At 34.3% G+C, this 18,074-nt stretch overlaps 1 protein-coding gene across 5 annotated transcripts in view; it reads left to right on the top strand.

Annotated features, from left to right (window-relative positions):
• The window catches only part of ADAMTS6 (ADAM metallopeptidase with thrombospondin type 1 motif 6), a 269,849-nt gene that overhangs the window by 188,495 nt on the left and 63,280 nt on the right, over positions 1–18,074 (top strand). For all 5 annotated transcript variants that reach the window (XR_009502323.1, XM_059916475.1, XM_059916474.1 and 2 more), the window contains 2 exons: positions 8,801–8,903; positions 16,340–16,473. Coding sequence is in view for 4 of the 5 variants with exons in the window: in XM_059916475.1 (XP_059772458.1) it covers positions 8,801–8,903; positions 16,340–16,473 (237 nt within the window). In the remaining variant the exon portion in view is untranslated. The remainder of the gene's footprint in view (positions 1–8,800; positions 8,904–16,339; positions 16,474–18,074) is intronic.

Here is an 18,074-nt window from a genome sequence, read left to right as displayed (position 1 = left end):
AATCTAATAGATATGGTCTTAGGGAACTTGGGTTTGGAGAGCAGAGATTTATGGAAGTCATGATGCTGAGGGTTCATTGTTTGAGGACACAGTTCCCCTCTTAGGACTTAAAGATAAATGATTGATAAGGTCCTGACAGTTTTTATAAATGAGCAAATGTAGGAACTAGCATGATTATCAGGTAGTGCCATTATGAGAAATAAAGACCCCAGATCTATGCTCAATCTTCTAAAAACTGCTTTGCTCAAGAGCTGCTCAAAAAATACTTTATTATGTATATGGAATCTCCCTTTTATTGACACAAAAGAATATTGACTATTAAGCAGGCATTTCTGCTTTCCTGAGCAATTTTCCACTGCAGTGACTGAAACTATCATGCAAAATGTACTCAGAGGGTAAAAGTTGGTGTACATAATATAAGTATTTTAAGTAGCAGAATTTATAGGTCAGTGTTATAAATACTTGAAAACTTGCTATTTGTCAAGAGTAAAAATATTGTTATATTGAGGTTATAAATCAAATTTTATATCAAAGCCTAAAGAAGAAATATTAACTACTGTGCAAAGGACTCTTCTACATTTCTAAAAAGAATGTCCTGGTGTTGCTTGGCTATTTTCCAGAAAATCCTTGTGTTTTTCCTATTCCATTTTATTTGTGATTTGCATGTCTGCTTGATAATGTGACTAGGATAGAACTTCTGGTGAAAAGCCTAAGCTCCACCTTGGCTGAGGTGAAGTCATATTATTCTTGCATCTTAAGCATCTCATTTCCTCCTTTATTTTATGCATCAAAACTATAAAAAATTATGGAGACGAAGGATTTTCCAGGTTATCTGTGGTCTGTTCTAAAATTTAAGCATAGGTTATGTAGTACAGGCACATTTTTTCACTCAGCTTTGCTAGAGGCGCATGCTGTTCTGCAGTTTTTTTCTTCTTCATTGCGTAAGGTCATTAAATGGTGTCATTGCCTTGGTTGTGGTACACAGGAAAAGTATAGCCTATATTCGGAAGTAGTACTGTAGTGAAAAAAGTATGGACTTTGGATTCAAACTGACTTAACTTTAATCCTGACTCTAACAAGATTGTTTCTGTTTTACCTTGACAAGATATCTAACTTCACTAAACTTCAGAGAACTCCTATATAAAGAGTATAATTATATCAAACTTGCAGGGTTGTTTGAGAATTAAAAGAAGTAACACTTTAAAACATCTAGTGCTATTCCTGGTACTTAATCTGTATTTACTACAGTGTAGCTATTACTGTATACACTTATGTTTTATAGATTACAAAGTACTTTTTATATAACCTAATCAAATCTTCAAATCACTTTTATAAAGGGAAGGACAGGGTTTTGTTTTGTTTTGTTTTTTAATATTTTAAAATGAGGAACTAAAGCTCAGCAACAGGCTAGTGTCTTGGAAGGGATTCAGTAAGGCATAGAATTCCTGAGTGCTGCTCTAGCACTCTTAGAACAGATGGAGCCTTTGGGCGGTGGGTGTGGCAAAGTAAGCTCTGAAAGAGTTTGGTCACCTTTGACATTGTCTTACTTCCAGTCTAACCTTACCCTGCAACAGAACCAGATAGCTGAGGACATTATGAAACTACAGACCTTGCCCCCAGGGAAAGGTGTGGGGTAAGTGATGCCAAGGTACAGAGTTGATCCATTAACTAAGTGTTATAACTGTGTCCCAAGTTATAATTAGAAACCATATATGTATCAACCACATTATTCTCATATACTTCAATATACTTATAAAAGTATACTTTCATATATATGTATATATATGTGTGTGTATGTATATATGTATAGATATATGTATATATACATATATATATATATATAATGGCAAAAAATAGCAGGAGCAGTGTCATTAATCTTTAGTATGAATTTTATAGAGTGCATCTTGTTGTGAGAAATAAAGATTCGCTTTTAAGCACAGAATAGAGCTTGCTTATTTATTTTGTTCTTTAAAGCAACATTTAAAAAATCACAAAGTAAAGGTTTGTTTCTTAACATTTTTACAGGCTTAGGGGAAAGGGTCATGCTATGGATAGATGACATTTAAATTAAATTTAGGCCATACAAGGCATATAGAAATAGCTTTAATTTTGAACACTTGCATACAAGATTATGGTATCAAACATGACAGCTAGATTTAAGTTTGTCTAGACAATGTAGGTTTATCAGACTTTTGTTTTCTTTTTCTTCAAAAGTAAAGGTACAGTGAAATTACTCCCCCAAAAGCAGAAACTATTTGGGGGAGAAAATATGAGAAGTTTGCCTCAAAACTGGGGTTGAAATGGTTCACCACATGCATTGAACACTAAATTTAACCTTGGAAATGCCCTTGTGAATTACTTTAATGAGCTAATTAGTACCTGATAATTAGGAAATCAGGAGTTTTGTTTGCAACTTGTAAAAGAGGGTGTGGAAGCAAGGCTTTTGTTAGCCCATGTGGCATCTTTATGTGTATCACTCCTGTCTGGGTGAACAAGCAGAAATATGTCCCTTCTTCACAGTCTCAGGTCAAGTGCATGACTTGCTAAGCAAAGCAAAGGTTGAAATCCAGCCTCCACTTATGCTCCTTCAACTAACAGGGTATAATTGACTAAGAGTATGTTGCTATCCTGAAGAAAAAGAACATTAAATTTGGGGAGTGTAGAAGGTTGGTCTAGTGTAATAGTGAAGAAGCACAAGTGCATCTGGCATGAAAGTAAGAAAGGAAGAAGAAGCAGAAGGTGGGAAAGAGAGAGAAAGGGAGTAGAAGAACAAAATGCCAGTTTTGCTCAGTTTGCTGTGTTCCCTGAGGCTGTAGGAATCCTGGCATCTTCCCAGCCTGTAGGAATGCTGGTATCTTCCCAGCCTACGCATCTTTTTTTAGGAAGAAAAGAGGAAAGGAAAAGGGGGGAAAGAGTTTCATTCTCGGCTTGCTTCTCACTCTTTATTACCCATAAGACATAATACAGTATTTGCAGAATTTTCCTCATTTGGAAAACATTTTGGGATGTATTGCTCTTGAAGGTAAGGGTATTTGGGGTGTATTTTGCAAATGAAAAAAAGAAGGCACAAAGAGATTCCGGGACTTTCCAAGGTCACCTATTCTTTGGGATAAAATCCAGATTACAACTCTAGTAACAGAAATGCTCCTAGACAGTTGGTCAGCAGAAGCTGAGATTTCTTTCTGCAGCAACTTTTATGCCCCAAGGAATTTTTTTTTTTTTTAGATTTATCTACCAATAAAAAGCATAGTCAAAGGAGATTCTTTTAATCTATCAGTATAACTGGAAGCATAAGATAGTCTATAGAATGTGCTAACTTACATATTTCTCTTAAAAAAAAAAAGGTAGTGAAAAAAGATACTAATATTAACTTTTTGTATCTTTGAAAATACTAAGATCAAAAGATACTGAGACCTGCAGTGTTGCTTTCTGGATCTATGTGGGGCCCTGCTGGTTACTTTTTAGAAGAAGAGGATGCTTGATAAGTATTAACACTAGGAGGCTGAAAACCCGTCAGGCTTCACATAAAAAATTTGTTGCTATGCCTACTGTTTTCTGTTGCGGTTTCTGCATAGTGTCAACATTTATTATACTTAAGTAACTTAAAAAGCATTACTCCCTAAACTCTCCACTATTCTTAAACAAAACAAAAATATACTTTATGTAATTTTTCCTTAAGAAATTACTCTTTTCTTTGATCTCTCTCATTCTTTGCAGCCGGAATACACAACTCCTACTGAGCTTATTTCTAATCAACACAGATTCAGAGCATTCACTGAAGGAAACATTTAAATCAAGAGAACAGAACACTAGCTGATATATGCTAGAAACAGAAAGGCATGGGATCAAGTCCCCAAGTCTACTACAGTTTCCAATTACAGCACCTTCCATTTTCCATGTTTTTCTGTGAACATCCGAAACACTCCTGCCTCAGGGCTTTTGCATTTAATGTTTCCTGGAACACTCTTTTCACAGGTTTATACGTAAGTCACTTCCTCAATTTCTTTTAACTCTGCTCAAGTGCCACCTTATCAGAGAGAATTTCTCTTGCTCTACCATTTAAAACAACTCCCTCACCCGCGCCCAGCCCACCCCGCCACCTTAGTACCCTGCTTTATTTTTCTTCTTTCTCATCTCCAACTACAGTGAGCTCCAGGAAAACAGGGACCTAATCTGATTGGTTTATTCTCCAGAGCCTAGATCATATGCTATATATAAAAGCTTTTTATATATATTTGCTGAATATAAAACAGACACTTAAGGCCAGTTCTTGGTGCCTGGTTTTAAGAGTACTGATGACAAGTTATTATGTCCCCACAGGAAAGCCATCAAGGTCTAGATACCTTTCAATAAGGGATTAGATTTGTTCAGTGTGGGTCCAGAAGAAAGGCACAAGACCACTGGGTTATGGGAAGGAAGACAGATTTTGGCTGAAAGAAAGAACCAGATGATAATTGCAGCTGTCTGAAAAGTATTTGATCTATCTTTCTGTAGATTATGCAGATTGTATGACCACTTTGGGGGTAACTGTACAGGAAGTTTAAGAGTTTTGTGCAAATTATGTTATATTCTGACATCAATTCTTAAAAGTGTATGATTCTGTATTGACTCAAAAATTAATAATTGAGCTTGGTTCTTCTGCAAAATGCTGCCAGACAGATGTATCTATATGTTAACACCCGAAATAAGGGGTTGGCAAATTGCACCTTCTGGGTCAAATTAGGCCCATCGCATCTTTTTGTAAATAAGATTTTAGTGGAACACAGCCCTGACTGTCATTTACATAATGTTTATGGCTTCTTTCACACTATAATATCACAGTTGAGTAGTTGTAACAGAGGTTATATGGCCCACAAAGTCTAACATATTTACTGTGTGGCCCTTGACAGAAAAAATTTGCCAACCTCTGCCCTTAACCAATAAATTGCAAAATGTAACACAACGAAACATAACTCTATTCAGTCTCCCGAGTACCACTACCACTACTACCATTTCCTCCTCATTCTCCTCCTTCTTTTCTCCTTCTTCATCATCATCATCATCAACTATTTTTTCTGTAAGATCCAACCATAATAATATAAACCACTCTAAATATTTAAACAGAGGGAATCTAATGCAAAGAATTAGTTACGTGGATAATGGAAGAGGCTGACAAGCCCATAGATCAGCGTCAGCAGAAAGATACCACCACTCCTACCAGAAAAACATAGGAAGGAGGTAGTTTTATTAAAGCCTAGAGGCTGAAATCACACAGCAGAATCTGGAACCATACAATTGGGGGTGGGGGTGGCTGTTGTCTGATGTTGGAGCCACAAAAATATTCTGCTTCTGCCTAAGATGCTGCTTGAGGTAGAGAGGAAATGAGAGAAATACCCTGGCTTCTCCCACTAGTGCCTTCCATTGCCTGAACTCAACCAGAAGTCAGCTGACACAGAGGCCTAGGAAATGGAGCCTGCAGATTTGTTCCCCCGAAATAAAGAGCAGAGCAAGAGAATGGTGAGGAATGAGTCTATGGATGCCTAGACCAAAGACCACACAACTGCTAATGGTTATTGAGTGCTACCAGCACCAGGTACAGAGCTAAACAGTTTACATGAATCCTCACCTACTGAGTAAATACTACTGTTATCTCCAGTTTATAGATGAGGCTTGGAAAATTAAGTACATTGCTGAGGGCTATGAATTAAATACATAAGTTAGAATTGAATCCAGGTCTGTCTTACTCCAAAATTCTTACTTTCAGCCCTCTCATTTTGTAAATAAGAAAAAAGTAGTTTGCAGCAAATAAACTTATAGCTGGTAAAGACAAGGCTAGGTCTAGAACCCAAGTTACTCCTATTAGGTTTTCGTACATCTTAAGAACTTAAAAACCTATTGTAGCATTTAGAGAGTCCAGAGGAGGCCCCCACTCAGATGCAGGAAGTGTCTTTGCACCTTGAAACTATTACTAAGCAGCCTTCCTGGACACAATTTACTCAGTTATAAAATGGAATTGTTAATCATAACTACCTTATGAGAGTGTTGAGAGAGCTTAAATAGATACAGATCTAGAGACCTCTGAACAGTGTGCCATGAGATAGGTACTTACTAAATGCTTGGAAAAAGGTAAGTAGGTGTTCTTATTGTTAATATTTTTATTATGCTGAACCTGGGAGTGGTTATCACAGGAAAAGAATAGATCAGAAATCTTATGAAATGTTTATCCAAGTTTGTCATTAAACAGTAATACCCTCCTTTTGGACCTTTTACTTCTCTTCTATCTAGGATAATAATTACAAGATAGTCAAGAATAGGATTTTTGTTTGTTTTTGTTTTTTTTTTTGAAGAGAGACTTTATTTTTATTTATTTATTTATTATTTATTTATGGCTGCGTCGGGTCTTAGTTGCGGCACGCGGGATCTTTCATTGCGGCAGGCGGGCTCTTCGTTGCAGCGCGTGGGGCTTCTCTCTAGTTGCGGCACTCGGTCTCAGTAGTTGCAGTGCACAGGCTTAGTTGCCCTGCAGCATGTGGGATCTTGGTTCCCCGACCAGGGATCGAACCTGCATCCCCTGCATTGGAAGGTGGATTCTTAACCACTGGAGCACCAGGGAAGTCCCTGTTTGGTTTTGTTTTAAGTGAGTGGCCCTCGAGATGCCTTAGTTTATTAATTCAGGGCTTTTTTTTTTTTTTAACCGGTTCTTATCTATGAAGTGTTATTTCTTATGCTTCTATACAGTTCCTTTCTTTCATCCAGGATAGCTGTTGTCCAACTATTCCCAAAATATGACCTTTTCTTTCCTGTCCCCGTGGCTTTACTTGGCTTCATTTTTAATAGAAGTCCTTTTTCTTTCTTAACCAGCTCAATTCCTATAATACTTTATAATATTATAAATATTGAATAAGTATGTATGACACTTTATTATAATTCTTATAATATACTCAAGATTTTCTTCCTCAACAAATATTTCCCTAACTAATCACATGACGCATTGATCTTTCACCTATGTACAGCACCTGTAGACAATCTATAATGTGCTGTCATATACTTATTGGCTGAGATAGGGCTGTAGCTTTTCCATTTTTATCTTGTTACTCCAAATAGATTGACAGTCATGCTTGGGTGAAGTTTTAGGTGGTTGGTGCTTTACAAATACTTAAGTATTGTGTGAAAACTTGTGGCTAGATTTCAAATTACCTGTGTTTTATTAAATTGATGATATTTGCTTAAAAACTAGCTAGTCTTGCTACATGGCAAAGCCACTGACAACCTTGGTCGTTTTCTGGGATTCCCTGAAAATGGCTTGTAAAGGGAAGCATTTCTTTATTCCAAAGATTAGCATACCATGAAACAAAAGACCCTGGAAGCATATCCTTCCAGTGTCATGCAGTATATAACCTATGGTAAATAGATACTTTTCACTCTTTTAAAAGGCAAATAAGAAGGATAATTCGACAGACAGAACCATTAGGTTTAGCATTGTAGTCTCATATTTTAATTTGCAGAAAATATTTTAAAATGCAAGGCTCATAACAGAATGTAGACCTGCTGTCACTATTTTCAGAACATGAGGCTTTGGACTTGATATGGTAGAAATTTTAACCACAGTATATAGGAAGTAATGATGACCATACACATATTTGCACCTTGTGGTCTATTTTGCACATGCTTCAAGGGACCATTTGCAATGTACTGATCTCAGGAAACTGTATAAAGTAAATGTAGAGATCTAAGGGAGGGTAGTAAAATGTCCTCATAATGATCTCTGAGAATGTAACATACTCGCCGTTTATTCACAATTGAGACTTTTATCTAATGACTTATTTTGTTCTGTCATATTTAAGGGAAATGTTTTCCCCACCCATGTTTCAAAAGCAGTACTTTGCTTTTTAAGTGCTACTGCTCCAGAACTCTAAAAGATAAGTCAAATTAGGTCATATTTCCTCAAACACTATGAGAAGTTATACTTTTAATTCTTTGTGAACTTTAAGATTAAATTTAGGATGGCCCTGTGGTATTTGGAATCCAGACCTAACTAGATTGGCAAGATTTTCTTCTCTAAAAAACTTAGGTAGAAGAAGCATTCCAAACTTTTAAAAACAAATAATCCTCTCTTCACCCTCTCAACATCCTTCTCTGCTCCACCACCCAACACATGTACATGTTTTGAAAATTTAGTATTTTATTTTCTGTGATGTTAATAGATTAAATGTAAATCTTAATAAGTCCGAATTCCTTGAATTTAAAGGTGTTTAGACTTGAGGCCTAGCATTTTGCCCAGTTCATTCCACATCTTAAAATATGGTTTTTGTCAGGGCTAGACAGTAAACAGCTATAGTAGTTGGGATCCAAACCACAATTAATAGTGCTGAATGTCATGTTACAAACCTGCCTCTTGATTTCTTAAAATAAAGAGCTGGGAGTAGCTGTGGCAACTGGACCTCAAATACTGTTACCGAAAAGGATTTTGCGTTTTACTTTCTTCATCTAGTTTTTATGTCTGTTTATAAGGAGATACCTGATGGATTGATTGCCAAGTGGACTATGACATGCATCTGAGTGTAAAGTTGTATGGAAACTGTTTAACACTTAACTTTGTTTAAGTCACTTCAGTTATTTCTTCTGTGGCTAAGATTACAATTCAGACACTTCAATCAGAATACTGGTTGTAAAACAGTAAAGCAAATGCCAGAATTATAGCCAGAGAATAAGGAAGTGAGCTAATGTGATGGAGTTCAGGCACTTTTAATTTTAGGGACATTGTCCCTTGGTTTTGGTATATTTCAACAATCATACTATTTATGATTTTATTTTATTTTAGCCATGTCCTTTGGGGGCCCGAGATTTTCGAGAGAAACAGTGTGCAGACTTTGACAATATGCCTTTCCGTGGAAAGTATTATAACTGGAAACCCTATACTGGAGGTAATGTATAACCTGGCAGAGTTTTCATCATGCTTGAGAGCTTTGCAAATATAAAGGAATATATAAATATATACAAACATGCCTGTACATTCATATACATACTAGTAAAAATTAGTGTTTGCAAATCACAGGAAAGTGCTTCTAGTACTATAAAGGTCTCGTGTTTTAGTTTCCCTGTAATAAAGTTAATATGTTAGTACAAATGATCAGAAATCATTTTTTAAAACCCAATTCTATTTAACAAGGTACAAAGTTCCTAGAAATGATGTAAATCCAAATAATATTTCTGAGTTCTTGAGACTTCCTTGGGGTGTATAGACATTATATTATAATAATTTACAATTATTGAATATGTGGAATTATCACCCTAAAAACAAATTATAACGATATAAATCAACTCAAAAGAGGCCAGGAAAATTTGTGTCTTTCTTGGTCACAGACCAAGGATCTTTCCATAGATGATTATTGTTCTTTTTTAGCGAAACATTTTTTGCTCTTTATTTTAGACAAGTATCAGATGCTAATTGCTCTGCAAGCACAAGAAGTTTTCTTACGCTCCCAAAATACAAACTAAATTTTGTTAAAATTTTCTCTTAGAAAAATAGAATGTACTCTTAAAAAAACTTTTATTTATTGTTTTTCCAATATCTTAGTTAGTTTTTTGGTTTTTTTCTTGGCCATGCCACACGGCTCTCGGGATCTTAGTTCCTCAACCAGGTATTGAACCCAGGCCCCAGCAGTGGAAGCACCAAGTCCTAACCACTAGACCACCAGGGAATTCCCCCAACATCTTACTTTGAAAACTTTCCAACATAGAGCAATATTAAAACAATTTTTCAGTGACAACTATATACCCACCACCAAGATTCTATCATTAATATTTTTAATATACTGTCTTTATTACATGTCTAGTCATCTCTCTATCCATTCATTAATTTATTCTATTTTTCAGGTGCATTTCAAAGTAAATTGTAGTCATCAGTATACTTTCCTCTAGATGCTTCAACTTGTATAAGTTTAACCACAGTTCAATATTTATTTTCTTTTTTCTTTTCAGGGAAGATTATGTACAATGAAATGCACAAAACTTAACTGTACTTTCCCTGAGTTTTGACAAATGCATACACCTGTAAAACCTTACTGAGTTATAGAACATTACCATTACCTCCAAAATTCTCCTAGTCCTCACTTCCTCCCATTTAGTAGCTGCCTCTACCTACTTCCAAGAGGCAACCAGTTCTGACTTTTTTTCCTTACCATCAATTAGTTTTTTCTGTTACAGAGCTTCATGTAAAGGAAATCATGGCATATTTACTCTTTTATGCAAGGCTTCTCTAAGCCTAATGTTTTTGAGATCCATCCATGTCCTTGCAAATGTAATTAGTTCATTCTTTTTTATTGCTGAGCAGTATTCCATTGTACTAACCAGTTTGTTTATCCATTCTGCTATTGATGGAAACCTGGATTGTTTCTAGTTTTCAGCTGTTATGAATAAGAGGCTATGAACATTTGTGTATGTCTTTTTGTGGGCATATAGTTTTCATTTCTCTTGGGTAAATACTTAGGGGTGGAATTGCTGGGCAATAGGGTAGCTGTGAGTTTAGTTTTAAAAGAAACTGCCAGATGTTTTTCCAAAGCAATTGTACCAGTCACACTCCCATCAACAGTGTATAAAAGTTCTGTTTGCTCCCCATCCTTGCCAACATTTGGTGTTTTCAGTCTTCTTCTGGTGGGTGTATAATGTTGTGTCAATGAAGTTTTAATTTGCATTTTCTGATCATTGAATATGTTGAGCACGTTTTCATGTGCTTATTGAGCATTTATATATCTTCTTTTATAAAATGTTTGTTCAAATCTTTTACCTATTTTTTTTGAATTTTATTTATTTATTTTTTATACAGCAGGTTCTTATTAGCCATCCATTTTATACACATCAGTGTATACATGTCAATCCCAATCGCCCAATTCATCACACCACCACCCCCACCCCCCTGCCGTTTTCCCCCCTTGGTGTCCATACGTTTGTTCTCTACATCTGTGTCTCTATTTCTGCCCTGCAAACCGGTTCATCTGTACCATTTTTCTAGATTCCACATATATGCATTAATATCCGATATTTGTTTTTCTCTTTCTGACTTACTTCATTCTGTATGACAGTCTCTAGGTCCACCCACGTCTCTACAAATGACCCAATTTCGTTCCTTTTTATGGCTGAGTAATATTCCACTGTATATATGTACCACATCTTCTTTATCCATTCATCTGTCGATGAGCATTTTGGTTGCTTCCATGACCTGGCTATCGTAAATAGTGCTGCAATGAACATTGGGGTGCATGTGTCTTTTTGAATTATGGTTTTCTCAGGGTATATGCCCAGTAGTGGGATTGCTGAGTCATATGGTAATTCTATTTTTAGTTTTTTAAGGAGCCTCCATACTGTTCTCCATAGTGGCCGTATCAATTTACATTCCCACCAACGGTGCAAGAGGGTTCCCTTTTCTCACAACCTGTCCAGCATTTGTTGTTTGTAGATTTTCTGATGATGCCCATTCTAACTGGTGTGAGGTGATACCTCATTGTAGTTTTGATTTTCAGTTTTCTAATAATTAGTGATGTTGAGCAGCTTTTCATGTGCCTCTTGCCTTTGCCTATTTTTAAATTGGTTATTTATCTTTTTATTCTCAAGTGGTTCATTTATCAGATAGGTTTTACAAGTATTTTCTCACAGCCTATGGCTTTCTTTACTTTCTTTGTTTTTCTTTATGTTTTAAATGGTGTTTTGGATGAGTATAAGATTTTAATTTTGATGAATTCTAATTTTTCAGTTTTTTAAAATTTTATGGTCATTGTGTTCTATGTCCTGTCTTAGAAATCTTTGCCTACCTTTAACTCAGGAAGATATTTTCTTCTAAAAGCCTATGGTTTTGATCTTTATATTTAGATCTGCAGTCTAAAAATAATTTGGGGGTATGGTATGTATTTTTAGTGTATTTATAGACTCTGTTTTGTTTCATTGATCTATTTGTCAATCCTATGCTGGTACGACACTGACTTGATTACTTTAACTGTAGAGTCTTGGACATGGGTAGTGTAAGCTCCTCCTACTTTGATCTTTTTTTTAAGAGTCCTTTGTATATTCTAAGTGCTTTGCATTTCCACATAAATTTTAGAATCAGTTGTTAATGGTTACAGAAGAACATGTTGGGCTTATGATTGTTGTCATGTTGAATCTTTATATCAATTGAGGAAAAACTGATATACTAACAATATTGAATTTTCCAATTTATGAACATGGTATATCTCTCCATGTTTTCCTTAATTTCTCTCAGCTATACTTTATAGTTTTAGGTGTAAGGTCATGCACATCTTCTGTTAAATCTATTCCTGAGTAATTTATGGTTTTGACACTATTGTAAATAAAAGTTTACAATTTTTATTTTCAATTGTTTCAATTGATTTTTATATATTAACTTTGTATTCTGTGACCCTTCTAAATTCCCTTACTAGTTCTAATAGTTGCTTTGTAGATTGTTTAGAATATTCTTGGTAAATAGTCATGTTATCTGGAAATAGAGATTATTTTTTTCAATTTTTGTACCTTTTTATTTTATTTTCTTACCTTAATTCACTGACTTGGCCTTTAGTACAATTTGTGCATGTATTAATTATATGTGTTTTTCTTCTTTATTCTGTTAATATAGTGACTTAGTTGATAGATTTTATAATGCCAAACTGACATTTTACTCCCAGGATAAACCCCATGTGATAATGATTTATTATCTTTTTATTTATTATCTTGTTATTGGGCTTAATTGCTAATATTTGATTAAGGATGTTTACATCTATCTTCATAAGGAATATTGATTTGTAAATTTTTTTCTTGTCGTGTTTTTGATAAGTTTTGGTATCAGAGTTACTCTGGCTTCCAGAAATAGAATCCTTATTTATCTTGAAAGAGTTTGTAGGGTTGATAATACGTCTTCCTTAGAATAGGTTTTACTAATAAAATCATCTAGGCTCGGTATTTTCTTGTGAAAAGAATTTTTTTATTACAAACTCAACTCCTTTAATAGATAAAGAGCTATTCAGATTTGTTTATTCTTATGTCAGTTTTTGAATTTGTGTCTTCAAGAAATTTGCTACTTCCATGTTGTCCAATTTATTTGCAGATAATTGATCATAACATTCTCTTATTATCCTGTTTAGTATCTATAGGATCTGTAGTGGTATACAGTCTTCCATTTCTGCTATTGATAATATGTATCTTCTCTCTTTTTCTTGATCATTCTTGCTTGAAGTGTATCAATTTTATTACTCTTTTCAAAGAATCAACTTTTGGCTTTAGTACTTTTTTTCTAAGTAATTTTTTGCTCTTATTATTATTTGGGGAGAGGGGTTTATATTGCTGTTCTGCGTTCCTAACATTTGATGTATTTTTATTTGCTTCAGTTCAAAATATTTTCTTATTTACATTGTGATTTCTTCTTTGACCCATGGGTTATTTAGAACTGCGTTATTTTTGTTTCTAAATAGTTGATTTTTTCCAGATTTTTTGTTATTGATTTATCATTTAATTACATTATGATCAGAGAATACTCTGTATGATTTAAATTTTTTAAATAGTTGAAATTTGTTTTATGATACAGCTTATTGTCCAGGTTGATGAATGTTCTATGTATACTTGAAAAGGATGTGTTTTCTCCAGTTGTTGGATATAGTGTTCTATATGATAATAAGGTCAATCTGGGTGATAGTATTGTTCAGATCTTTTATATTCTTTCTGATTTTTTTCTGCTCTGGTTTTTTAATCAGTTCCTGAGAGAAGTGTGTTAAAATCTTCAACTGTTTTATGGCTTTGCTTTTTGTGTGTGGGTGTAGGTTTTTGCTTCATGTATTTTGAATCGCTTTTATTAGGTGCATATACATTTGGGTTTGTTTTGTCTTACTGTAGAAGTAAGTCTCTGAAATAGTTCACAGATTTAATAATTAGCATCTAGATAATTGTGTGCTTTGTAAATTAACCCTAAATTCATAATAAGCTTTAACTGAAGGTAATTGGTAATGTGACCTTCCATTCAGAGAATCATCTTAAATCCCTTCTTGAAATAATAACATTACCTCTTCTGAAAACTTATTGTAGCAGAGGAAGCTGAACACATCTTCAGCAATAAAGGAAGAATAAATATATTTGTATTATTATCACACAGTGTAGTGGGCTAAGAAATACAACCAGAGCATTTATGTGTTCTGCCTATCAAATACTACCTTACATAATTAATACTAAAACTGTGTAAATAAAAGACTCATGTTCTCTTTTTATAGTCTGATGCATAAAAAGCTGCATTAAATTCCAAAGCATTACAATAAAAAATGGAGAAAGAACTACACTGGGTAGTAATGAAAAAAAAAATCCCAGTTAGATCTGTGGAAATTTAGAGCAATTTTATTCATGAGAATCTTATAAAAATAAATATAATACCTTGATTATCAGTTCAGGAAGAAATTATTTTATTTATTACTTGTTATTTCTGTGCTCAGTACAGCAAAATGTATCATTAACCTAAGCCTAATAATAACATTATGTTATACAGAAGTTCTATAGCCTGTAGACATTGAAAATGGAAGAAAACACGGACTTCAGCCAGAGGTTGTAAACTGGCAGTTCAGGAACCGTTTTTACTTATATACATGTTTTAGCCTCCACAGTATTTTTGAAAACTTTATATGAGTTGCCAAGAAGAGTTTATATTTTTAAAACCTAGGTTTCCATCTTCTTTTGAAAAAACAATGTCTGACAATATTGGGCCATCTTCTTACATGACAAAAGTCAACTGTAACAGTGATCTACTTTAATCGATTGTTCTCTCTATAATTTATCATTGTCTCCATCACTCAGTTGGCTTCTCTTTTACTTCACCCCATAGAAACCTGGTTTCTACCTTCACTGAGACCTAGGCATGTCATTTCATCTTTCTGTCTAATTTTCTTTTTTAGAGGTAGTCTTTTTTATTTCAAAGAAATTTTATCAGATCATTATAATAAGGCCAAAGTGTTTAAACATCATGAAACAAAGGTTCAACAGAAAGTATTTTTAAGTCCTAATTTTAATCAATAATTACATTTTTATAAATAGCTTTTTTATGTTCAGTTTTGAATAAAATAAATCCATATTGATTGCTACTTTTCCAATATACTGAGAAGTTATGATTTGTACTTGCTTGTTTTTTTTAAATTGCTACTATTTATACCTATTTTTCACGTCAACCTTGAAATATACACACAGCTATTGAAATACAAATTTCAAGTTACAAAATGAAAATTCTCAAGTTACTATATGCATTTATTCACAATATAAAATTAGATTTTTAAAAAATTATTCAAGTTTATTTCTTTAAGTTTTTATTCAATTTATTTAAACTAAAAAATGTTTGGGGGGCTTCCCTGGGGGCACAGTGGTTGAGAATCTGCCTGCTAATGCAGGGGACACAGGTTCGAGCCCTGGTCTGGGAGGATCCCACATGCCGTGGAGCAACTGGGCCCGTGAACCACAACTGCTGAGCCTGCGTGTCTGGAGCCTGTGCTCCGCAACAAGAGAGGCCACGATAGTGAGAGGCCCGCGCACCGCGATGAAGAGTGGCCCCCACTTGCCGCAGCTAGAGAAAGCCCTAGCACAGAAACGAAGACCCAACATAGCAATCAATCAATCAATCAATCAATCAATAAATCTTTAAAAAAAAAAAAAAAGTTTGATGCTAAGTAATATTGGGTTGGCCATCTTACGGAAAAACCCAAACGAACTTTTTGGCCAACCCAATATTTATCTTTGATTTATTAATCTCATAAGAATTTTTCAAATTTAATGCTATAATTAATTTTATCTTTGACTTGCTAATCTCATAAGAATTTATCTCCATGCTAGAGCCACTTTCATGGAATATGATATGTTTAAAGCAGGTCTAAGTTTACTTTTATTTTATAATTACCATATCTCTGCTTGAAGTAGTAGTTTTTGTATCGTATTCGGTAACAAGTGATATAATTTGCATAAATTCCTATTTGTCATACAAGGTCATTCTCAAGGACTTCCTAAACTTTATTTTTTTAGTTTTTAAAAATTGCTTTTATTTCATCCATTTTTTTCAACATTCAGTTACCTCCACTGTGATCCCTTTTGACCTAAAATATATTGAAAATATATATGGGAAATACCTGAAATTTTAAAACCTTAAGATTACTCAGCAGGTCCTCCTTCAAGTTGCACAAGCAATGAAAGTAAACATGAAATTTTAGCAAAGAAGAAAAGAAATCTACACATCTAGGTATATAGTCAGAGAGTGATGGTCTGTTATCAATCGTAAATATGCTGTGGATGATACTGAATCACTGTTCCTTAGGAGAACCACTCCATTTATTTCTCTTCTACTGTATTTGTCCAGGTGGGGTAAAACCTTGTGCGTTAAACTGCTTGGCTGAAGGTTACAATTTCTACACTGAACGTGCCCCTGCGGTGATTGATGGGACTCAGTGCAATGCAGATTCACTGGATATCTGTATCAATGGAGAATGCAAGGTTGCTCAGATTATGAATTTCATTGCTTTTTGTTGAGGTTTTTGAGACTTTTGTCTTTTTTTTCTCAGATAGTAGCTCCTAATTAATACTATGCTAATTTTTAATAAAGAGAGCTGCATTTTAATTTAATTTTCAGTAAGGAAATACACATAGTTAAAGGTAGAATTATCCATTCACATTCAAGCACCATGCAAGTGTGATTTATTCTGGTGTTCTAGTTATGTTTATAGGGATTGCTAGAGCTATGAAAATATTTTGGAATTTAATTTCCATTATTCTTCTGTTCTGTTTACAAACAAGATGATAGCAAAGAGGGGGAATGAGGATTCAGCTCATTCATATGTCTACTGTGTGTTCTCAATGAAAGATCATTTGATATATTTCATAGCAAAATATTTCCTCAAAGTGTAAAACAGCTATGCTTTTCCCATTTTGTCTTCTTTTTAAGCATTTATAATGGTTTTCGCTATAGAATTACTCTTACCTTATTAATTCATTTACTTCAGAGAATTAACCAGACCAGTTGGGAATTGCAGGAGCAAATCCATGGTATTTTCCTAGACCTGTGTATGAATCTTATCATAAGAAATTAGCCACAAAAACCACTGTTTTCTTAACATTTTTCCTTGTCTGCTTTTGTTTGACCTTAAAGAGAAGCATAAAACTAAATGCCAGAAACTGAGAAAGATGAGATAAAAAACACTGTCTATTTTAATTAGTCTCATAATTTCTTGCAAGTTTCTGTCCTTCTGGTTAACTTGTCTCCAAATGTATCTGATGTTGCACTCTGTGTGTGTGTGTGTGTGTGTGTGTGTGTGTGTGTGTATTTACTTGAAGAAAAAGTTATTTCTGGAACGGTATAAAAATGTTTTTCAGATAACCAAGACCCAGGCACAGGTTATATTCAGACATTGCATGCCTGGTATCAATGGCTAAAAGTCAAATTACAAATTTAAGTGCCAAAATATGCCAAAAATATATGAAGGCCACATTTCTATGATTAAATACAAAATTGAAAGGTAGAATTTCAGCTTCTACAATAAAATTTCATGTTTACATCTCCTTTTTCTTTATGGTAATTTTATTCAGCTAATGGAAACAGGTATTCATTTTTAGAGATTTCCTCAGGCATGAATTCCACAACTAATCCTTGACACTAACACTAACAATTGGATATCCAAAAGAGCCAATGGTTTAAAAAGGGCAAACCATAATGCTCAGTCAAGACTCTTGTTGTTATAACCCTTGTTATGTAGGACCATATGCCATTTTTTCTTAGTTCTTGCATTTCTTAATTGAGGGTATAAGTAAGAGCCCATTGCCAACAAATTACAATATTTTAAGAATTGGAGCCTGGTATCTATAAATGAAGAAGAAGTCTAAGCTAGAAATATAGGTGTACATTCCTGGGGAATCAGAATTTTTTCCTTTAAACTTATGTGTTGAGAAGTGTTAGCTAGAATTACTTAGGGAATGAAGGTAAAAGTGGAAAGAGGAAAGTATTTCCTGTTTAGATTTCCTGTACTGGAAAAACACATAAATAAATAAGTTATATTCATTTGGTTAGTGGGTCCAAGAGTTCCTCCTCTTTTTGACACACT

Source organism: Balaenoptera ricei, chromosome 3 (assembly GCF_028023285.1).
Source record: "Balaenoptera ricei isolate mBalRic1 chromosome 3, mBalRic1.hap2, whole genome shotgun sequence".
NCBI lineage: Eukaryota > Metazoa > Chordata > Mammalia > Artiodactyla > Balaenopteridae > Balaenoptera > Balaenoptera ricei.
This window is presented reverse-complemented; position numbering and strand designations above follow the sequence as displayed.